We start from the raw sequence: 23,501 nt of genomic DNA, 5'->3' as shown, positions 1-23,501 counted from the left end.
GGTTGTTTTTCTGACGGAGTCGTATGAGCTGTTGCATGTTTTGGAACGATGCCCTGCTTTCAAAAGGGCTTCGTTGCGTCGTGTTTTCTAGTACACCTGCCAGTGCTGCCACCTCCAGCATCCTCACCAGTCACTGGCAAAGGGGAGGCATGTGTGTGGCTCACAGCTGCACGGCAGGGGCTCTGGCCCCATCCCTGAATCTCCTCCAGCCTCTCCTTCCACGCTTTCATTTGCAATTTGGCAATGTGTGTACGTCAAAATAAAATGCGCACGCCTTTTGACCTACTAGCAATTCCACTTCTGGGATACACTTACAGTGCACAGTGTGAAATGATATGCCTACAAGGTTATTCAAACACAGCATTATCTGTGAGAGCAAAAGACTGGAACAACCTAAATATCCACCCACAGGGGCGTGGATACATTTTGGTCCATCTGCTGCGACGGGAAACCACACAGCCCTCAGCGAGCAGTGAGGGAGCTGTGTACTGATGACAATGCAAGGTATTAAGTCTAAGCACCAAAGTGCAAAGCATGTGGATATCGTTGCCTTATGTATGGTATTTTTTTTTCTCTACTCACACATACACATGTTTGCGTGTGTGGCCTATCTCTGGAAGGGTACGCAAGAAACTCACAGTGGCCGCTGCCTCTGGAGAGGGGGCCTGGGAGGCTGGCTGGCAGGTGACCAGGACCCTGCAGAAGCTTAGCCATTGGGAAACGATGAAACTGTGGTCCCCACCACGCCTCCCTCCCACCCAAGGCCAGCAGTTGGCGGGGCCTCTCGGCCTTACCCTGCCCTCTCCTCTCTTGCAGATCGAAACCCACAAGCTGACCTTCCGCGAGAACGCCAAAGCCAAGACCGACCACGGGGCGGAGATTGTGTACAAGTCGCCCGTGGTGTCGGGGGACACGTCCCCACGGCACCTCAGCAACGTCTCCTCCACCGGCAGCATCGACATGGTAGACGCACCGCAGCTGGCCACGCTCGCCGACGAGGTGTCCGCCTCCCTGGCCAAGCAGGGTTTGTGATCAGGCCCCCGGGGCGGTCAATAATCGTGGAGAGAAGAGAGTGAGAGAGTGTGGGAAAAAAAGAATAGTGATCTGGCCCTTCGCCCTCTGCCCTCCCCCAGCTGCTCCTCACAGATCGGTTAATCGGTTAATCACGTAACCTGCTTGTCGCTCACCCCTGGCTCGGGACTTCCAAATCGGTCACTGGAACGAGAGCCAAGGTCATCTTTCCAAATTGACGGGCGGGCCAATCATAATAAAATATTTTTAAAAACCTTTAAAAAGATGGCCCTACCCAGAATTTCCTTGGGCAGTTACTTTCTTTTTTTTTCCCCCCTCTGAGTGCACGAGGGAGGAGGAGAGGCTCTGAAAGCTGCTTCTGGGGACTCTCAAGGGCCTGGGGGGCGCCCCATCCTGGGGGTGTCACAGAGGCAGCAGCGGCAACAAGGGACTCGACACTTGGTGCGCTGGTGGAACCACAGGCGTAGGGCCACCTTTGGAGCAGGACAGGGTGCGGGGGCGGGGGGGCTGGGCAGGGGGGAGGGCGAGGTGAGGGGGGGGTGTGGGGCGTGAGGATACCGGAGGAGGAGGAGGAGGAGCTCAGGGAGGAGACGCTGAGGACGGCCCGGAGGCGCAGCAGGCAGGGCACACAGCCTCTGCCGCCCACAGCGAACTCGGACCAAGTGGCCTCCGGTTCTTGGTGGCCCGGGGTCTGCTGCGGGTCGGCGTGCCACCCTCTGGAGGGAGAAGGGCTTACACCACGAAGGGCAGGGGGCGGGAGGAGAAGGAAGGTTGCGGGAGTGGCATCCGAGCGCTGGCCTCTTTCTCCCTCCCCGCAGGGTGGGGGTCCTGAGCTGAGGGGCTTCCCTCTGCCCCGCGGAAACCCTGTTTTATTGAGTTCTGAAGGTTGGAACTGCAGCCACGATTTTGGCACCTCACAGACCTGGGACTTTAGGGCTAACCGGTTCTTTGTAAGGACTTGTGCCTCTTGGGGGACACCCGCCTGTTCCCAAGCCTGGGCCTCTGGCATCTCTGGAGTGTACGGGGACCTGGGAGGAGGCTCCTGAACCTCTCATCCCTCCCACGGCCACCGCAGCCACCTGTCTGCCCCACCATGCCTGTGTCTGCCGTGCGGAGCCCAGCCACTGCCTGTACCCCTCATTACGTCACGCCGTCCCGCGTTCCCAGCCTCACCCCACCCCCGTTCTCAGTAACGGACATTGTTTAGATGGGGAGGCACCTCCTCTGAACCAAGGGGGAAAGTCAAGGAGGGCAAAGTCCAGACACGGCGGGGGACCTCAGTCTCTCAATCTAAGTTGTACTCATCCAGCTGGTATGTCCCTCACAATGAACCTGATGACCTTACTCGGTTCCCTGCCCTGTGCCCCCATCCCAGATGGGAGCCAGGGTGGGGTTCGCAGTGACCCTGGACGTTTATGCCGTGTTTACTTGGAGAGCCTTTTCTCCCAGAAGGCCTGGTTCCCTTCCTGTGCCGAGCTGGCAGCAGGTTGGCCGTCCTGGATGCCAGAGATGGCACGGGGATGGGCAGGCAAGGCCCCCAGGGCAGGACCACGCTCCCTCCGTTCCTTACGTCTGCCCCAGCTTGTGACTGCCAGCCTCTCAGAGAGCCCAGCCGCTGCTCAACCCCAAGTGCATATAATCAGCCCTCCACACCCCAAAAAGGGAAACATGCCCCCTCGGAAATGGTTCTTCCCCCAGTCTCAGCTGGAAGCAATGCTGTCTTGTCCTCCTGGAGCAGCTGAACATATACATAGATGTCGCCCCTCCCTCCCCATCTGCACCCTGTCGCGTTGTAGTCGGATTTGTCTGTTTATGCTTGGATTCACCAGAGTGACTATGATAGTGAAAAGAAAAAAAAAAAAAAAAAAAAAAAAAGACGCATGTATCTTGAAATGCTTGTAAAGAGATTTCTAACCCACCCCCCCCATGGGAGTCCTAGATGTCTCTCACCCCCCAGCTGGGACTTGGATCCAGAAGGCCAGTGTGACTCTCTTCTGTGGGGCCTCCCAACTTTTGAAAGACTTTCATCAACATCTGGGACCCAACAGAGACCAGATGCTGACATCTGAGAACCCTCAGCTGCAAAGAAGGCCTGAAGCACAGGAGGAGGACAGAAGTTATGGTACCCCCTCCCCGCCCCCGGGGCTCCCTTCTGTCAGGCAGGGGGCAGTGTGTCTTGTGGTGAAGACGGCCCTGGAGAAGCCCCACAGCAGCCCTGAGAGAGGGTCGTACAACTCCCTGCGTCACGAGTGCCCGCTGGGGAAAGGTCTGCAGCCCGCCCCTCAGCCGGGGCCCCGCTCCAAGCTCTCCCGCGGGAAGGCTGGCCCAGGCCTCCCCACCAGGGGCCTGACGGCCACGGCAGGGGTTGGGGTGCACTGCCTGCCCTGGACCAGCCCCAGGGGCCTGAGCCGCCTGACAAGGGTGACAGGTCAGGAGACACCATTTCCAAATCCTTGGCCAGAGCCCCTGCTGACCTTGCATGAAACCCATCTCCTGCCATGGGGAAAGGGAAGCAGCCTTTGTAGAAATCTGCTGTTTGAAGAAAATCAGCAACCTCGGCCTGGTTCTGCCACTTCTGATTTGGGTACGGTTAAAGGCAACCCTGTGGGGCTGGGATGGAGTCCAGGGCCAGACGCTTCATCTGCAGCCAGAGGATCATCTGGGCCCAAAACTCCCCGCAGTGAGGCTCTCCTCTGTCCTCTGAGTCCCAGTTGGTCTTGGAAGGGTTCTGAGGAAGAAAGAGGAAACTTGGTGTGAAGATCTGGTGGCCGTTAGAGATGCAGCCCCTCATTACTGCCACCGATTCTGGCTGCATTTCCTGAACCTCTCCCTGCAGTTTCTGCGCCCCGCTCTTCAGTACCTTATTCCGAGGGCCTCACTCAGCGGGCACCTCGTGTGGCGTGGGCTGTTGGGAGCAGCCTGACGATCGTGGTTTAGGGTCATCAGGTCAGTGCTGGCAGGGAGCCTGCAGAGCGCAACGCTGGCTTGGAACCGTCAACGAGGACAACCCCCCCTCCCCAGGGCTGGGCACTCCCCCACCGCCGTTTCTTCCAGGGTTGGTGTCCCTCGGGTGGGCTAGATAGGATACACTATCCGCCTGGTCGCTTCAAGCTCTGCATTCACTTTATCAAAAGTTCCATTTAAACTGGCTTCAGTGGTGAGACTATCCTGTTTGCAACTGCTTGTTGGGCTCCTGGTGGGGCGGTGGGGGGAGAGGAGCCCGTAGGAGAGTTACCACTGGGCAAAGGGGAGTCTTGGAGAGCAGGAGTCCAAGGCCTGGTAACACTTTTCTTCCTGATTTCAACCACGTGTGCTAGAGGTCCCTTGGGATTTCACCTTCTCACCAACAGGTGCCACAGGCTGCCAGCTAGTTCCCATCATCTCCTTCCCGGCCAGGTGCAGGCAGTGAGGCTTGTGGAGGAATCCGGAGATATGGTTGCTGTGACCTGCTGCCCTTTTGCGGGGTTCCCAAGCCCGCAATCATGCCGCCCAAACACGCTGGCATCCTTTCCTTTAAGCTGCTGGCACCTCCACGTCACCTTTCCCACCAGCTCCGGACACACAGCCTGTACTTCTAGTAGCTGCTAAGATCTCGTCACCCTTTAATCTCTGGCCTCCAAGGAAAGCAAAGAGGCAGGGATGAGGGCAGAGGTGGAGGTCATCAGCTTGTCCTATCTACAGATCTGTGGCTTCAAGAGACTTCTGGTTTCTCTTCAGCTTTGAAAAGGGTTACCCTGGGCACTGACCCAGAGTCTCACCTCCTAATGGACTTAGCCTCGTGAATTTGCAGTGTTGGGCAGGACAATTTCTGGCACTTGCAAGTCCCATGATTTCTTCGTTAATTTTGAGGGTGGGGGGAGGGACATGAAACCATCTTAGCTTAGCTTCCTGTCTGTGAATGTCCATATGGTGTATTGTGTGTTTTAACAAATGATTTACACTGTTGCTGTAAAAGTGAATTTGGAAAATAAAGTTATTACTCTGATTAAATAAGGTCTCCATGTATAGATTCAAAGGACCAGAAAATGATGTATGATTTTGCAAGTCCTTTCCCAGCCTTAGAGAACTTAGCTCACAGGAAATGACAATATTGTTAAAACCTGGACATCATGATTTACCAGCTGGGTCTGGGGCCCTGAAGGTGAAAAGAGCTCTCAGACTTATTCATTTTCAGGTGATTCTCTCATTCTGGTGCTGGCAAACCATCCTGGTCCAACTCAAAGGGCAATAATACCCTTGTGGTTGAGCTCACAAGGCTGCACTCAGTTTTTAAGACCCAGCCCACTGTATTCAAACCTGAGAAGGCTGGGGTGGCTCTATGAAATCTTTTTATCCCTGGAAATTAGCCTAGGGGCCTGGGGCTGAGGCAGAACACTAGGCCAATCAGCTGAATGAATGGCTAGATTCCTTCCAGGATTACAGAGCTGCTTTCCTCTCTCCTTTGAGCCTTATGATAGATTGGAGAGTGTTTGCTAGATCAAGATAGGGATACCAGGTAGCCCTTGGCAATGCTACAAAGGAAAACAGAGCAGAACCCATCATATTATTGTTCCTTAATAATTAGGTCAAGGTTGTAACACTCAGGCCTTTGATTTTTCATACAGTTTCAAAATACTACTTTTCTCAGCTTTTCCTGATGTGCTTTAGCCACTGCAGACAGAAGCTTAAGTAGAGCAGGTCTTAACTGCAACTATAGAAGCAGCAACAGGGCAGCCAAAGAGAAATGCTACCTCAGAACTCGTAGGTTTCATAGTCAGGAGAGGCAGCTGCATTGGCTGTGTCAACTTGACTGCTATGAAAAAAAAAAAAAAAGGGAAAAAAGGAAGTAAAGAGAGAAGCAGGCCTGCCCACTTATTCATCTTGTACAAAGAAAATCAAGCATAGCCTCCTCAGAAGGAAAGCTGCTGAGAACCAGCTCAGGTTCCATGCAAAGTATATACATGTCTGCAGTGACCTCAACCCCAGAAAAGGTTGATGATGGAAAGTGAAATCTCCATTAAAGAGCAATTTAGAATAGATAAAAAAACGTCACAGTGCTGGCCGGCCTCACTAGAGGAAGGAACATTAAGAGCAGTGGATCAATTACTTACATCCAACAACAACAACAACAAAAGACGATTTACGAAGACCCCCTTCCTCCTGGCGTCTCTTACCCCCACCCTGGTGAGAACCACTCTCTCTCTCTGGTGACCATCAGAGGACCCTGCTCGGTGCCCAGAAGACAGTGGAGACTCCCCAAGGTTCAGAGCCAGCGAGAGGCCCCTGCCCGGTGCCCAGAAGACAGTGGAGACTCCCCAAGGTTCAGAGCCAGCGAGAGGCCCCTGCCCGGTGCCCAGAAGACAGTGGAGACTCCCCAAGGTTCAGAGCCAGCGAGAGGACCCAGAGAGCTGCTCCTCAGCCACCACCAGTACCATGTCCAGTAACAAGAAAGGCCTGGCATGCAACATTCTGTAACTTTTTTTTATTATTTTTTTCAATTTTTCCTTCCTTTTTTTTAAGCACTAGTCTGTGCTTTGCGAACAGAATCAAGACATTAACAAAGATCAGCTTCTCTGAAGAAAAGCATTTCTATAGAACAAAGACAGCTACATGTTTCGCTGCCAATACACAGCTCAAAGCAGGAAAAGAAAATATTTACAAAATACAAGGTTTTTTTTGTTCTTTTTTCTTTTTTCTTTTTTTTTTTTTACAATGCTAAAAGGGTTATTCAGAATTTTCAACCTTATAAATAGAAGAAGCACTTTATGCATAGGGATATGGTGCATTATTGTTTTTTAAAGAAACAATGACAAACCCTTTAACTTGCAAACAGAATCAAAAAAAAAAATCACTAATGTTGAAAATTGTGAAAAAACCCCAACCATTAAGCAGTTTGTCTACTATTTTTATACGATTACAAAATGGCAAAAAAAAAAAAAAAAAAAAAAAGTCCTTATTGTCCCCCTTTTTGGTGACGTGATCATAGATGAGACAGGCACAAGGTTAACCCGGGGGAGGGGGGGTGACAGGGCGTGATGGGAACCACAGCTAGGACCAGACAGTGTTACATAGGCAAGGGAGCTCGGAAGAGGAAGGAGCTGACAGACACTGACAGGGAACTGGCTGGGGGTGGGGAAATACGACCAAATGACTCAGTGAAAACAGAATTATATACGAGAGATGGCTGCTCATTTCCAAGACCAGCTAGAGTCTGCAGGGGAGTGGGAAGAGAGGTTAAGTAGTCCTAACCCTACCTCCATAGACCAGGTTAGGTGGGAAAAAGGTTCCAAGTGGAAGGACTGTGCGCGGGGGTGGGTGGATGGTGTGGGAGAGCAGATGAGAGGACACGAAGGGGCAGGATGGGGACCTGAGCAGCCGCAGCCAGGTTACCGCAGTTAAGGAGTCAAAACAGGGATGATCAAATGCAGAGGAAACCCAGAACAGGTCTCCAAGACCTGGGTGACAAGGGGAAGCCATTCTGTCAGCTGAGAGCTGGGTGAGAACAGCTGGCAGTTAGTTCGGGCCAAGAGGCTCTGGTGGAGGTGCTCCAGCCCAGATGACCACGGGGACCGAGCTGGGAGGGCCGGAGCTGAGCCAAGCAACAGAGGGGACGGGGTGCGAGCCCAGAGCGCACTGCTCCCTCCCACCCTAACCTCAGGGGGCGATGCTGAGCTGGAGGTTCCTTTCCCTCTGCCCGCCTGGCTGTCCCATGCTGCCCACAGGGGCGCGAGAGAGGGGTGATCATCCAACATCGCTAAGTCCAGTGATTCAACAGTGCAGAGGATGTGCCAGGACCAGGCCAGCAGGGTCTTATCCTGAACTGTTTGCCAACTGGAGGAAGTGCTCAGGTGTGTGACGATAAAACATGGAAACCAAAACATAAACAAAACAAAAATCAAAACAAGAAAAAAAATATCAAAGTAGAATCTAAATTCCTTAAATTCACTAAAAACTGTGAAAATTTTCGGCATATGATGTTTGAATATCAAACGCAGAGATCTCTGAAGCTTTAATGCCAATCGTGAGTCTGTCTAGATTCTCCTATCCCACTCATCTGTGAGCTGGGCGCTGCGCTGTGACTGCCGCCGCCAGATGCCGACTCTTGAGGGGAATGACGGGAGGCGAGGTGGGTGCCGCCTCTGCCTCCCGGCCAGTCTTGCTGCCTGAGGTGCGCCGAGTGCAGCGGGACGCCCGTTCCTGTGCATCCAGTTGGTCCTCACTCTCTGCCTGGGGACTGTACGCCAGGGGGAAGGTTCGCCGCTCCCATGGCTGGACAGACTGTGGGCAGACAAGATGCCTTGGTGAGGACCCAGTCCCAGCCCGCCTCCTTCCCCAGACGTGTGGACGGGAGGTCATGGCCAGTCTCTCTGGAGTTCCTGGGCTGGCCCAGAGAAAATCATCAGAGTGGGCAACCTTTTAACGATGGCCAGTTCCATGGTACCTTCAGAAAGTCAACTTCAAGTTCAGTCCCCTGTCCCCTTCAAATTGGGGGGGAGGGGGGATCCATAAAATGAAGACCCATCTTGAGCAGGTGCTGCCCCCCAGCAATTCCATCCGCCGCCCCGCTAAGCCCACGGAAAGGCAGCGTTCCTCACCTGTTCGTCGAGCCCCAGCTCTGGTGTGGAGCAACGGGTGTCTTCGCTGGCCAGGTGTCGGAGAGTGTCCCGAGCCACGGGAGTGAGGGGGGCTGAGTGCAGTTCTGGGCTAATGGGGCTCCTGGGGGACTGCCCGTGGGAGAACTCGGACAAAGAGTGGCTACTGCTGACATCAGGGGAGGCGGGTTGAGGGGTGGAGGGGTTGGCACTGCCCAGCTGGGGCGTTGTCCGGCCGTCTGATGACCTGTAAGACCTGTATACCAAGAAGCGCAAATCTGAGTGCCTGGGTAATAGGGAATTTCTTATGTGTTTGTTTTTTGGGTTGGGGAGGAGGCATGAAAAAAGCTTCCCGACCAGAGGAGCTGAGGCAGACTGACACCAGCAGTTCTCTCCGAGGAACCACAGACCCCTCACTTCCTACCACTGCCGTGCACACGGGCCGGCACACAACATGGCATCTAAGAGCTGTGTACGCCTGTCATCCCAAGAAAAGGCCACGGCCGAACAACGCTGGGGGTAATCCCTGGCTCAGTGCCCAGTGGATTCACAGGGGAAGGGGAATTAGCCCAGACTTTGAAAACTGCAGGCAAAGAAAAAAGCAAAAACAAGAGCCCTAAATATTTCTACTTAAGAATCCTGAGGGCTTCTCACTGTAACACTAAAGGGAGAAGAGGGCAGGACAGTTCTTCCAAGTAAAGCAAGACCACAAAAATCAAACTCTACTGTTCAAAGGAAGGTTAACTTGTGGTGAGGCCTCCAAAGCTCCTCTAATCCCATCACTACAACCCCCAATCAGCCTCCAAATGCCACAGACAGCCTACCCCTGGACCCCGGGAGATCACCGGAGTTTGTCAGAACTGGACAGTCACCACTCAGCAAGGGTCCAGCATTTGACTGCTTGTACCCTCATTAGTCCCAACAAACACCACAGAACGTCTGCATTCTCGGCCATCAACAGGGAATGAATATGAAGAACAACTAAGTGGCAACTCCATGGACACAGCTAGGGTCCAAACTCCCCGCTGACCCTCCCTCCATAGGCCCTGGAGGCCTGTGCCTGCCCCATCACCTGCTGCCCCGCCGCTGAGGGGGCACACTCGTGGTCCACAGCCACCGAGCCCTCTCCATCTCCTCACATTTGGCATGCAGGGCGGCGAAGGCTGCGTCAGACAGGTCCTCGATCTGCAAAAGAGCATCTTCATCGATCCCCCCTTTCCTCCAGAAAGTCAAGTTTAAGTGCGTAGACCAATTCTAGAAGCAGCCCCACCCCACACTAGGCTCTTCCTGGTCAGGACAGGAATACAATGAGCTTGCACTTGACACCCACAGGTCTTGAGGCGTCTGCAGTGTGTGCACCCACGAGTGCGCGTGCTCTTCTAAGAGGGAGGGCCCAGGCCCTTACCTCCTCATTCTCCTCTTCAGGACTCCCCTTCAGAGACCGAAGATCAACCTCCCGCCAGCTGCAAAACCAGGAAGGAACAATTGTGAGATGGCAGGCAGTCTGGGGCAGGATAAGCACATCCATGCAAGAACGAGAGCTCTCCACCTGCAAGTGACACTGCTCTCTGCTGGGCCTGCTTAGCCCTGGGGCCTCTCTAAGAGGTCCCACACTCAAATGCGCACAAGGGGCAGAAACAGGGGAAGCAGGCTGAGGGTGGGACTAGAGCTGGGAGACTTACAAACTCAAGCAAAAGAACCTGTTTAGAGGGTCCAGCACTCCCCAGCACCAGCTGATCGCTACCACATGGGAATGCGTATACAGGGTTGCCCAAGCTTTTGATGTGTCAACAAAAGCTGGAAATAAACATTCATATGTGAAATCTTGCTTTGATGCTAACAACAAATTCAATATTTTAAAACATATTTGTATGCATCAAACAAAACATGTCTATAGCCAGTTTGTGGCCTGTGGTCTGGTTGGTGCTCATATAATGGAAGAAAATTATGTAAAGAAATAATTTCACTCTGATCAGGTAGACCTTCTCTTAAAGAGAAGACAACAGCCGAGGCTAGGCCCCAAAGCTCAGTGACCAGGAGAGGGAAAGGGGCAATGACAGGAAGACCAGCAAGAAGAGCCCATCACCCAGGGCCTCTACCTGGGAGTAAGGATCTCCTTGTACTGTAGCTTCTCTACACGGGTGGTTGCAGCGACTGACATTGGGATGACAATGTTGTTAATATCGAAAGAGCTCTCTCCCCTTCTCCTCCTTACCGGTTGCTGTAAGACAAAGGCAAGTTTAAGAGGCAGGAACAATTCTACATACCTCAAATCATACATCTGAGATTTAAAACAGGATCACCAATAACCAGGAATCTGGGTCTTTGGGTAGGGCCCAGGCAGGGATGGCAGCAGCTGCTTGCACCCAGGAGATGGTCTCCCAACAGCAAAGTGCTCAGGGGAAATGCTAAGTGGTCCTGAGGAGTATCTTCCGTTCACAAGTCTCACTCGCACCCTCTTTCTTCATGGGCTCGCGTGAGAAGAGACTTCTGCCGAAGCTTACAGGGGTGGGTATCCTGGGGCCTTGAGTCAATTGCCACGGTTTCTACTCCTCCACGCACAGCCTTAGCCTTATTAACAACCACACCCCGCAACTAAATCCTCCTTTCTGCTTCCCCTTTTATCTCTGTCTATGACACAGACCCATGGGGGATCCTAAAAGCAATGCTTCAGCCTAGTGGTGATTCTTCGGGTTAAAAAGATAAATTCCCCTACCCTGAAAGATGCCCAAAGGACAGGCCCAGCTCAATGGATCATCTAACCTTGGTTGTCATGGAAGCCCCTCCTTCTCGTAGATCTGAACTCTTCAGCTAAATCTGTACCCACCATCTGCTCAGCCCTTATGTGATCTCCCCCTTTCTGGCTGTTATTCTGAGGGAAAGAGGTGAGCGCATTCTAGCTATACCAACAGAGGTGAGTGGAGGGCAACGGATGAAGAAGCCTTGGCTGTACAGCTCACACTCCTGGAGAATGGAAATTTGCTCCTACAGGAAGTTAAGATCAAACTCTTGGGAAAGAAGACTAACAAGGATCCAGTATCAGAGGAGGAGGTGAGCATCTGCAGCAAGTGGGAGACCGGAGGAGGAATAAAGCAGGGAGCCAAAGGGCATGGTTTCTTAGATGAAGGGGCATGTCCACAAGCTGCCTGTGCCCAGAGAGCAAACACCCTGCCCTGAAACAGAGAGACTGGCGATTGAGCTGTGAGAGCCCAGAGCGGAACAGTGGGGTGACATGCTGCCATGGTGACAATACAGCTGCAGACACCTAAGAGGCTACATTCAAACCCAAACCACCAAGTGTGGCCAGGCCAGAGGGAAGGGGTTAGTGAAGGAAGATGGGGAAGAGGTTGTTCCCTACAGCTAACCTCTCTACTCTTTGTTCCTAGAGGGGGATCTATGACTGATTCATCGTATCATTTCAGGACCTTCTCAGAAAATGTTGAAAGGCAATGTTTCCTGGGCCGGGATTTTAGCTGCTGTCACCTATGATTTCAGGTTATTACAATGTCTTTTTCATCTCAGTCTTCTCCTCTGTCAGTAAGAATAGACTGTCACTGACTTCACAAATTTAGGGTAACTGGTTAACCAAAACGGTTGAAGAGACTTTTGCAAGTCTTGCCTGGCTGAGGATTAGCGACCTCACACTCAAAGGCCTCTGTCACATCTCTGCTGAACTTATACACCCCACTACAAGAAGTGTACCTTAAGAAAGCCTCAAGAGATAGCTTTCCCTTTATCTTGGTCAAGAATGAATGTGAAACTGCTGGCAGAAACAGGTATGTACCTTCCCTGAATCTTCTTGGGCCTGCTGTTAGTGCCTTCAAGGCAAAGGGACAGGAGCGGGTTGTGGGGTTCAGCAGGCTCCAGCTCCCACCCTACATTTAGATTTCCCAATTCCCTAAGGCACTCATTTGATCTAACTTAACTACTTTCTCCTGTTTAGAACGAGGTGGAGGGCAGGTGATGGGAATGAAAAGTGGTTCCCAAACCTGGCTGCACATCAGACGCAAGATGAGGAGTATATTTAAAAAAGAAAAAGAAAAAACAGGTTCAGGGCCCCCTCTCTTCTAACTACCAAATCAGAATATCCAGGGCTTCCAAGAAAGAAAAGAAAAAAGGCCATGGAGGTGACCCTGGCGCGCCTATCAGCTCTTGTGGCTTTCTGTGGGAGCACTACCACATACACCCCACCCCTCTCCTCTCCCACCACTTCTCCAGTGTCTTGTAGCTTCTCTACCTCATTTTAACTATCTGGCCTATCACTCTTCTTGCTATTATATAAATCCAGATTCTCTGAAAAAATCTGGCAGCAAGAGCCTTAAGGGTCAGCACAGTGCTATATACAAAATTTGTACTCATTAGACAATAAGTAAAAATTTCAAGTGATCCAGGCCTAAGTTTACATTCTTCAGGCACAAGAGGGCGGCAGGTGAAAAAATACTGAAGTCTCACCAAGTCTCAGAGAAGACTTCTATTAGAATTAGCCTCTTTAAAATAGTTTGGTTGGGCTTCCCTGGTGGCGCAGTGGTTGAGAATCTGCCTGCCAATGCAGGGGACACGGGTTCGAGACCTGGTCTGGGAAGATCCCACATGCCGCGGAGCAACTAGGCCCGTGAGCCACAACTACTGAGCCTGCGCATCTGGAGCCTGTGCTCCGCAACAAGAGAGGCTGCGATAGTGAGAGGCCCGCGCACCACGATGAAGAGTGGCCCCCGCTCGCCGCAACTAGAGAAAGCCCTCGCACAGAAACGAAGACCCAACACAGCCATAAATAAATAAATAAATAAATAAAAATTAAAATAGTTTGGTTTTTCTGAGACCCCCTACTAATGGACAACTGAGTTAGTGATAGATACTACAACACCTATGGAGACAAAATCTGTGGGTGTGGGAGGGGAGGAAGAGAGAGGAACAAGGAGGTCATTTGGAAAAGACTCTGACTTTTAAGAGTAAAGACAGAACAATGTGAAGAATTCCTACCTGATTGCAGGAGCTCAGTGAGCACATTTTGTGGGCTTAGAAGTTTCTTGATATAAGCTCTGAAGGGGCTTCAAAGCACCTGTATAAGTCACCTCTGCAATGCCCCAACCTAGGCTCACTTTGTGCAGCATGATGGTAAGAGAACTGGCTCTGCAGTCAGACTGCCTGGGTTTGAATCACAATTACACCCTCACAAGTCACCTCACTTTATGCAGCTTAACCTAGGAAAGACTCAGTTTCCCTGCCAACAAAACGGGAATCTCTTATACCACCTACACCTCAAAGGGCATTCATTACAGGATTGAATGAGGTAACACACATAATGCACTCAGCGCTGACACAACAAACATTACAGTTGTATCGTTTTATTATTACTATCTCCATTATTATTATTATTACTATATAAAGGACCCTTTTAGTGGGCACAAAGCAGCTACAGGTATATGTGTTCAAGGAGGCACACACTGAGGAATTAAAACACTAGAATGATATTAATGTGAATGTGTGTCTGGAATGGCCGTGCAAACAGCTTTCGGGATGGAGTGTGCTACCGCAAAAGCTGATCAGGGGCCGAAGAGCCTCCCGTTACGAGCATACTACACGTCAGCGCTGCCGGTGTGGCCTGCTGGATCTGTAATTCTGCTCTGTACTCCTAAAAAACATGGGCTCTATGTCCCGCTTCCCTTGCAAGCACCCTAACACACCCAGTGTTTATTCTCAGCACTCCAGCTCCACTCCCCAGGAGGGTAAAAACAAGGAAATCAAACGTCTCCAATGCCCACAGGCATCTCTCTTTTATCCCTCCTCTCATGTTTACTTAGCCCAACAGAGTTAGAGTCATGATATTGTTGAGTTCTGTGTGAAACTTAGTCCCACGCATCCTGAATAGTCATAGATCACCCAAGAGTCTGTCTCTGCATCAAGCTTTCTATGGCTGGCTCAGCTCAGATCCATCTCTACTGTGAAAAACAACTCAAGGAAAACAACGTAATGGAGGATCAAACAGCACCACTTTAACTTGAAAAAGACAAATACGCCAAGATGAGTCGAGTCCCCATAACTGCCCTGGCCCTTACAACCCTCTCTCTACACTGTCCTCCAACCCACTGGAATGAGCTGTCACTGCAGAGGGGCTGTCCAACTCCACGCAGGTACTTACAGACGTGCTGGCTGTAACCTGGGGACTACAGCTGGTGGGTGCAGAGGTGTCTGATGACGCGGAGAGCTGTCGCACCAAGGGACTGTGTGGTGGATGCTGGGTGGCCGCCAAGTAGCTGGAACTGCTCAGGTCCGTGTGATGCTTCAACACTGCAGAAGTCAACAGAAAAGAGGAATACGTGGCTACCTCAACCTGCTCTACTTCCAGCACAAGCCAGGAATGCCAGCAATATGCAGTAAAGGCAAAAATGCTTTCTAAGCCTAAAGGATAAAAAGATGAAGCAAACTGGTTGACGGGAGGTAGGGACGGAGCAGAGGTTGCTAGAGAGTAAGAAGTGACCTACACTTAGAAGCAGTAGGGCCCCTCTACTCTGCCTTCCTAGAAAGTGAAGCACAAAGCTAAGGGCAACTATAAGAAGCCCAGGCTGCCCCAGAAAGCCCTGAGCAGGTGCAAACGAAGGCAGAGGTGCCGGGCCTGGCCCTACCTTCACTTCTCTCGGATGAATGGTCTCGCAATCTCATTTTGCTGTGGTTTGGGTCATGCACGGGTGGCGGCGGGTTGAGCGAGCGCTCTGCTTTGGGCGCTGTCACTCGCTCCACCATAGGCACGGCCCCCACATCGTCTAAGTGCTGCCTGTGGGTCCTGTCAGGCCGGGTTTGGTGATGGGACAGCTCTGAAGAGGGGAACAGAAAAAGAGCTGTGAAACACCTTCTCTCAATCTTTTCTTATTTGAGTTCCGAGCTCTTCAGTTCTCTCTAGGTCAGTGACATAGACACCCAGGGCAGCAGGACAGTCCTCTGGGACTGAAGCTTCTGGCAAATAACACACTGGCCAAAACAGGCCAGGGAGCCCACAGGGCTCTCAACCAGAAAAAAATGTGACATCAGACTACAGAAGACAGCCTGCCCACAGATGGACCCAATGCCATGCCACAGTTGGCTGTTCACTGAGCCCCAAGATACATGGTGTCTGGAATAGCTTTCACAGTCCATCCGAGAGCATCTAAGACAAGTAGGAAAAGAAGACTGTGAGCTGAATTTACATCAGTCAACTGCTTCTCCCAACCCCGACACAGTGCCATGGCCATACCAGTAACCTGAGAACATAAAAGGAATAGGAAAGTAATTGGAGGACTCTCTGGACCCCTGAAACTTACTGGCTGTTGTCAGGAAGGAGTTGACCAACTTGTGCCTGTCTTTACGAGTTGGATCAGGGAGACTGCCTGGCATGGGTGCTCTGTGCTTAAGTGAAAACTTTTTTGGAGGTTTGATTTTGTCAAAAGGTTTGTTCTGCCATTGAGATTTCAGCATGCTCTGGAAGTGCAGGCTTGTGGGAACATCTGCAAGAAACACAAAACACTGCGGTTTTAGTCCAGACACCTGGGCTCTGGGCTCTTCTCTCACGAAGTGAGGCGTGTTCACGGCAACTCTGGCTCACCGGTGAGCGAGACCCACACTGCACCCTTCTTCGAATTGCCCAGTGGCAGGAGGACCCAAGCAGGGCAAGCACTGTCATGCGGAAGATCTGTTTATTGGAACTTTACTGAAGGTCATTCTTTTACTCACAGACAAGTCACTGTTGCCTTTTATTTGCAAGTTCCAAACAAAAAAATCTAAAACACCTTTTGTTAGATTGATGAACTTTTCTTTGTTCCTGTGTTCCACTAAGTCTGTTAACTTTATTGGTTTGAAAGATTGATAAACATCCTGTTTTTATTCTTCTTGAAACTGAAATATTTCAACCTACTTCTTTCTATCAACATAAAGTTAATCAGGATATATTCATTCAACAACTACTTACCGTCCTATTATTTTATCAGGCACTGTACTGGGTACTACATCTTCCTCTAAATAAGAACTATACTATTCTCCCCCCTCCTTCCTCCAGACCCTTACCACCTCCCACCTGGGGATTATCTAGGTTTTTAAGTGGATTAGTTAATATTCAATATCATAAATTAATCTTTTAGACTTAATTATAATTTTTTACCTTCTTTGGGGGTTCACCACTGTTTCTTGCATCTTTCCATTTTGTTAGTTTCCTCTTTTATTTTCCTAAGAACGTGGCCTTGAGTAATTTCTTTAGAAATAGTATTTCTAGATTAAAACCAGTTTTCTCTCAGACTTTAAAGCTATTACTACAGTGTCACCAATAAGATGGAATCTGACTCATTCACTTGTAGGTGCTCTGTTTCTTCCTTTAAACTTCTTTTGGGGGAAAAAGCTTGCTGTGGTACTCTACAGGTCAATTTGGGGAGAACTCTAATACCGAGTCTTTCAATCCATGAACGTGGTACACCTCTCCATTTATTTAGGATTTCTTTAATTTTCTCTCATCAGTGTTAGGTAGTTTTCATTGTACAGTTCTTTAAAAAAAAAAAAGTTATTTATTTATTATTAATTAATTTACTCATTTAGCTAGCTGCACCAGGTCTTAGTTGCAGCATGCGGGATCCAGTTCCCTGACCAAGGATCAAACCTGGGCCCCTGCACTGGGAGTGCGGAGTCTTAACCACTAGACCACCAAGGAAGTCCCCATTGTACAGTTCTTATACATATTTTGTTAATTTGATATTTTTGATGACATTATACATGATAGCACTTTTAAAAATTTCAATTTATAATTGTTTACTGCTAGTATGTAGAAATACAGTAATTTTTAATATAGTGACCTGTATCCTGTGATCTTGCTAAATCCATTACCAAGTTTTTGTTTGTTGTTGTGGTGTCCTTAGAATTTTCTACATACACAAGTATGTCACTTACAAAAAGCTGTTTTACTTTCTTTCTAATTCGTATGCCTTTTATTTCTATTTCTTGTCCTATTATTCTGGCTAGAACCTCTAGTGGCAATCTGAAACTTACATCTTCCTTTTTATAGTCTCATTCTGAAACTTCACCACCATGGATATAGGTGTGGGTCTTTTTTCAGGGTTCTAAAAAACTTTCCATGGTCCTTTTTAATCTGAAGACCAGAACATCTCTCTTTAGCTCCCAGTTCCTCCTGGGAATCATTAACCACCTGGGACATAGTCAAAGTCAAAGCCCCTGGGACTTCCCTGGTGGCGCAGTGGTTAAGAATCCGCCTGCCAATGCAGGCGACGCAGAGTCGAGCCCTGGTCCGGGAAGATCTCACATGCTGTGGAGCAACTAAGCCCGTGCGCCACAACTACTGAACCCATGTGCCACAACTACTGAAGCCCGCATGCCTAGAGCCCATGCTCTGCAACAAGAGAAGCCACCACAATTAGAAGCACTTGCACCAGAACAAAGAGCAGCCCCTGCTCGCTGCAACTAGAGAAAGCCCAGGCGCAGCAATGAAGACCCAATGCAGCCAAAACTAAAATAAATAAAATAAAACAAATTAAAAAAAAAAAAAAGGTCCCAGCCCCTGAGTCCATACCTGCTGCTGTAGCACAGAATGAAACACCACCACTTTATGGAAAAGGGGAATAATCCAACCTAGCTATATTCCAAAACAAGTCCAAACTTATCACCCAGGCAAATGCCCAGGTCCCATCCCTACTTCTGTGTCCTTTTTCACTGTGGGCAAAGAACCTTCCCCTACCAGCTCCTACCCCATAGGAGTTTACTCAAAAGCATGTGCTTTGGGCTCCCCCTTTTTCTAGTTTTATTTCTTCACAGTTATCCTGTTTGTTTTCCATCTTTCAAAAATCACTCCAAACTCTATTCACCAATGGCATGCCTTCTTTTTTCAGAATTGTTAGAGGTTTATTTAGTGTATTTTCTAAACATTCTTGGGGTTTTGGTGCCCAGGGAGGATAGCTGATGTGCTTAATCTGAGCTAGGAATGGGGAGCAAAGAAGAGGGGAATAAATGAACATTTACTAAACCCATTATATTGTGGCTGGCATTGTGTATTACTTAATCTTCAGAACAATTCCATGATGTAAACATTACTATGCTCCCTTTAAAGCTAAAAACATATTCAGAAAAGTGAATTAACTGTCAAGGTTACACAGTTTAGTAAGTAACAAGCAACATTCAAACTCAGGTCTGTAAAATCCTAAAACCTATACTCTTAGTCACTACACCATGAAATTATTCTTTGGCCCAGAGAATGGAGCAGTTTAATTCTGGAGTGAAATCTGATATTTCTCAAATTATTCCCAAGGAACTGGAGAGTACAGGATATTTTTCAAAAGAGTTCTGCAGTGTAAAAAAGAGACTCCTTCCTATAGCATAGACCATGTATTTCATGACACTTCAAAGAACAAGATACATCTCTGGGAACAGTGCTATCTTCTGAAATTTTTTCCCATAATCATTCTTTCTTTTCTACACTTAAAAACAAATTCACCTATCCCAACCCTTCACATAAATATATCAGCTTTCAGCCAGGCCAATGATATCAGAGCTCATTGTACTCCCAGCCCTTAGATCCCACCCAAGGCCCTCAATAAAATGGTTTGATTTTCCCATCCCCCAAAGGTCAAATGTTAAAAAAACAAAAAAACAAAAAACTCCCAAATAAGAATTAAGTTTAGAGGTATTAATGGTAAAAATTCCTTGCTCTAACTCAGAGTGGTTGGGGAAAAGTATACAGGAAATAAAGCATCGTCTAGAGGAATTCTGAAAGCTGGGCTGAGCTTGAAGGTATAAAGAAGGCTCAAGAAGTGGGAGAGCACCTCCTCTATATCCCAGGATACCCCTTGGTCAGCAGGAGAGTTACTCCCCCTTGGCAAAGGTTGTTTTTTTTTTTCCGGCCGCGCCACGCGGCATGCAGAATCTTCCCTGAGCAGGGATCGATGCCCCTGCATTGGGAGTATGGAGTCTTAACTACTGGACTCCCAAGGAAGCCTGCAAAGGCTGTTTAATGGGACTACAACAAAAGCACAGTAGTTTCATTTTCTTTTCCTTTTATTTTCTGCAGTCACTGTGCTCCCAAATCTGAAAATTAAGCCAGGGAGAAAAGGAAATAGGATATGGTTATGGTGGAAATAAGTAGTCCTAGACACGGGTCCTCGTCCCATCACTGAGTAGGAGAAAACAAGAACAAATCACTTAGCTGGGCTTTAGCTTCTTCATCTGTAAAATGAGGCAGCAAGACTTGATCAGAGCTGGTAACATCCTAGCACACATGCTCTAGCTCTCCTCTTTTGTTTGCTGCAGGCACAGGCTACTCGCAACATTCCTTCTGTTGTACCCCAAGACCTTAGACCCGTCTCAAATTATTAATTAGTTAATTAAATCCAGACAGACACCATCAATCAATTCGAGTTAAGCACAAGAGAGAAAAGACATTTATATGTTATTGCTAGACCAGATGACTACTGAGTCTCTCAACTCTAACATGTTAATTTCAATAAGTCTTCAACTAAAACTCCACTCCTAATCCCCTCCCCTCATTTAAATGCTCTGAAGTGGAAGCTGGCACAAGTGTAGACCAGTACTGCCTTGTGCTCTGGAGCTGAGGTATTAAGCAGAACCAAGAGCAACTTCCTCTATAAACCCACTGAGTAAGCAGTTAGGGATAATAACAAACTGTTTAAGGGACTCAGGCTGCTAGAAGTTTGCTGTGTTTTAACTGCTTTCATATAAGAGTAAAGAGAAACCCAGTTAAATTCCCCAGTCAGTGAACAAAAATGATCTCTTAGGAATTGCTGGTCTGAGTTCCTGTTCTGAGTAATAACACCTGGGATCTACAGAGCTACAACTCTGAAATAGATTGGATATAGAGGACCTGAAAGTAAGCAAAGAGTTGTAAAAATGGAAGAGAACACAGTAGGGACCCATTCAGCTAGAGGACTCCACACATTGCGTACCTGCATAGGTAATGGCTATTAAAGTGTATTATCAAACAGGAAGGTGCAGATCCTTGAAGTGCAGATCAATGACAGGAAACATCATCTTAGGTTACTATTTCCTCAAACAAAATGAAAAGACTTTAACCTCAGGCCCACTAGGGTCTGACACTCCAAGATTAACCTGTTTTACTCATTACTTTCCACCATTTTCTCAAGAACACTTTCTTGTGGTGTTTTGTAATGCTCACTTCCTCCTCCTGCTGGTAAGGTGCAGTGGCCTCATGTATACAGCTAATTGTCTTGGCAAGCTCTCGCAAAAGAGCATTGATCTTCACAGCCAGCAGGTGGTGCTCTTATTAAGCACAAACCTAAATCTGAACATTCTTTTCCCCAAGGTTATACATCCTCTACATTTCAAGCTAAGGATTAACTGGCTTGATTAAGTGAGGTAATACGGAAACAAGCTCCTTTTTCTGGAGAACTAAAGGGTTATCACACCCTAATGTCTCCACCTTCCAGTCAGGCAGTAGTTCCTCAAATTAATGGGAGCGGCTGAGGTGTGGCAAGATGGAAGATAGAACTCTAAGATTAAGAGCTGCAGTTGGTTCCCATCCTCACAAAGTACACAAACTGGTTAGGAAACATTAGTAAAACTCTACATGAAAATGAAAAGTTGGAAGTCCTGCCATCTTTAAATATATTCTAGAGAAGAGGCTGCAAAGGGGTGGCCCAGAGGTCAGGTCTGGAGCACATGTTTGACCCACACAGGTGTGCTGGCTGCTAGTCTTCACCATTACTCACTATTCCACACAAAGATATTTGGGGAATCTCAATACTTTAGGAGGTGCTATTCACATCTTTGTGGCCCTGTGAATCTTCCAGTTTACAAATAGATAGCATTCTGAATGTGGCAGTTGTTTGGATCAAGTCAAAATTATCCCAATAGTCACAATATTAGATACACTAATTAGGGCCCCAAATCAACCCACATAAAGTCTAATTTATCCATAGGCAGATATGTTAATCATTCTACTTGGTATATATACTATTCCCCTGTACAGTCTCATAAGGAGAGTTTAACGACCAACTCGCTTGTCCAAACCCCAATGTCATGGTTAGGAGGGGTGTGTGTATGTGTGTGTGTGTATGTGTGTGTGTCAGAGAGAGGGGAGAGAAGGGGGGAAAGGCAGGAGGGGGAAAAAGTGGTGGGGGAGACAAGACAGACAGACACAGAGAAACGGCAGGCAGGAAAATGAAGACCACGGAGACCACAGAAAGTGGTCTCCTTCCTTTCTCCCTCATTTGCTACCTATAGTTGCTTGGAATGGAATGGAGTGGGGAAGTATAAGGTCAGCAGTCAGATTTATAGATATGATGCAGTCAGAAGAACAGAAAGTGTTAATAGGGAATGGGTACCTCCTAGCAGAGATGCTGAATGATGGAACAGGAGATGCCAGGCAGGCGTTTTGGGCATATCTGATTGGGGGATGGGAGAGAGAATTCACAACTATACATGGTAATACTGTTGACAAAGGAATGATCACCATATTTATCAGCTGATATTCAATGAGTATGGAAGAGACCTTATCAGAATCAGATATAACTACAGGCTTCAGCCTTCTTTATTCAAATATGAGACCATACAATTCAATATTGTAATCCTAAGAGAGTAACTCAAGAAATGTTCCCAAATCATCCTGGTGTCTCTGTCTGTAGCTAGAGTCTGGAAACTGGTAGAAACCTGACTTCTCTTAATATCCTGGCTGGGGAGAAACATGAACTAGTGAAAAGAAGGACAGGTATCAGATGACCTCAGTTTGAATTCTGGAGCCTTCTACATTAGCTATGTAGCCTGAGATAAACCACAACCTCTCTAAGCCTATTTCTTGATCTGTAAAACTGAAGTAACTTTACAAGATTACTGAGAGAAGCAAATGAGACAAGTATAAGAAAAGTGCTTGTAAACTATAAAACGCTATACAAATATTATCTTAAGTTATATAAGTTATAATCCAAATGGCAAGAAAAGGTAAATGTCAATGACTCTGGAATCTGAAGCACAGAGGAAAATGTTTTAGTGTTTTCTACTCATTATGTTCTAAAGTTTATTTACTGCTCCACCACTCCTGACCTAAACCCCTGCCTAGCTTGCTATGCATATGTTTCAAATTTCTAAGTATTTCCACTCTTACTAGAAGTCATGTGGCAGCAAGAATATTATGCCATGCCTTTCTTACAGTTGAAGGGAGTCATGGTAGTAAGGCTTAGAGTAGCTAAACAGATTTAGGTGACCAAGAAAGAATCCAGTCATTTGAAGAACAGATAAGGAATGAGGGGATTACAGTCATCTAATGTTTGATTAATTAGAAGACAGGATTCTCCCAAGATAGTTTATCAGTAATGACTGTTTTTGTAAATAAAGTTTTATTGAAACAGCCACACCCACTTGCTTATACATGGTCTACGACTGCTTTTGTGCTACAAGGGCAGAGTTGCCTAGTTACAACATAGACTAAACCTAGCCAGTATGATCCATAAAGCCTAAATTATTTAGTATCTGCCCTTCTATGAAAAAGATAATATACTACTGATGCTAAAAAAAACTTGGGTTTTCTTCTCATGTCAATAAGTAAATCTTACATCCCATATAATTCGCATTCCCCAGACTCCTATTTTAGTTATCTTCCTTTCAAAAACTTGTACGGACTACCTGTAAGGTGCTATGAAGGATAGAGCAGGAAGAAAAACATGGTCCCTTATCCTCAGAGAACTTAAAATTTAACTAATGGAAAATAAGGTCATAAACAGCCATCATATAAACCATAACATATAGATAAAATAACACAGTGATTCGAGAGGAAATGCTTACATTCTGTAGGTTGGGGCCAGATCATGAGATTATTTGCAAATCAGTGAAACAAATCCAGATTATGAAAACACTGGCTTCCTGTAGTCTATAGAACAGTTTTCAACATTTTTGCTCATGTACTCC

At 47.9% G+C, this 23,501-nt stretch overlaps 2 protein-coding genes across 25 annotated transcripts in view; one reads left to right on the top strand and one right to left on the bottom strand.

Annotated features, from left to right (window-relative positions):
- MAPT (microtubule associated protein tau) overlaps positions 1-5,025 on the top strand; it is a 111,102-nt gene extending 106,077 nt beyond the window's left edge. For 9 of the 18 annotated variants that reach the window (XM_059908906.1, XM_059908895.1, XM_059908904.1 and 6 more), the window contains 2 exons: positions 817-1,024; positions 1,851-5,025. In XM_059908906.1, coding sequence (XP_059764889.1) covers positions 817-1,024; positions 1,851-1,864 — 222 coding nt within the window. In that variant the 3' untranslated portion in view covers positions 1,865-5,025. Of the gene's footprint in view, positions 1-816; positions 1,296-1,850 lie in introns of those variants that run through there. The other 9 variants (XM_059908908.1, XM_059908902.1, XM_059908897.1 and 6 more) reach the window with 1 other exon arrangement.
- A 1,471-nt stretch (positions 5,026-6,496) lies between these two features.
- KANSL1 (KAT8 regulatory NSL complex subunit 1) overlaps positions 6,497-23,501 on the bottom strand; it is a 188,010-nt gene continuing 171,005 nt past the window's right edge. For 5 of the 7 annotated variants that reach the window (XM_059907027.1, XM_059907028.1, XM_059907026.1 and 2 more), the window contains 8 exons: positions 15,899-16,081; positions 15,227-15,415; positions 14,743-14,891; positions 10,703-10,824; positions 10,009-10,066; positions 9,676-9,788; positions 8,607-8,859; positions 6,497-8,289 (listed from right to left, as the gene is read on the bottom strand). In XM_059907027.1, coding sequence (XP_059763010.1) covers positions 8,062-8,289; positions 8,607-8,859; positions 9,676-9,788; positions 10,009-10,066; positions 10,703-10,824; positions 14,743-14,891; positions 15,227-15,415; positions 15,899-16,081 — 1,295 coding nt within the window. In that variant the 3' untranslated portion in view covers positions 6,497-8,061. The remainder of the gene's footprint in view (positions 8,290-8,606; positions 8,860-9,675; positions 9,789-10,008; positions 10,067-10,702; positions 10,825-14,742; positions 14,892-15,226; positions 15,416-15,898; positions 16,082-23,501) is intronic. The other 2 variants (XM_059907030.1, XM_059907031.1) reach the window with 2 other exon arrangements.

This window comes from Balaenoptera ricei, chromosome 20, assembly GCF_028023285.1.
Source record: "Balaenoptera ricei isolate mBalRic1 chromosome 20, mBalRic1.hap2, whole genome shotgun sequence".
Classification (NCBI taxonomy): Eukaryota; Metazoa; Chordata; class Mammalia; order Artiodactyla; family Balaenopteridae; genus Balaenoptera; species Balaenoptera ricei.
Note: the sequence above shows the minus strand (reverse complement) of the source record. Positions and strands in the feature narration are given on the sequence as shown.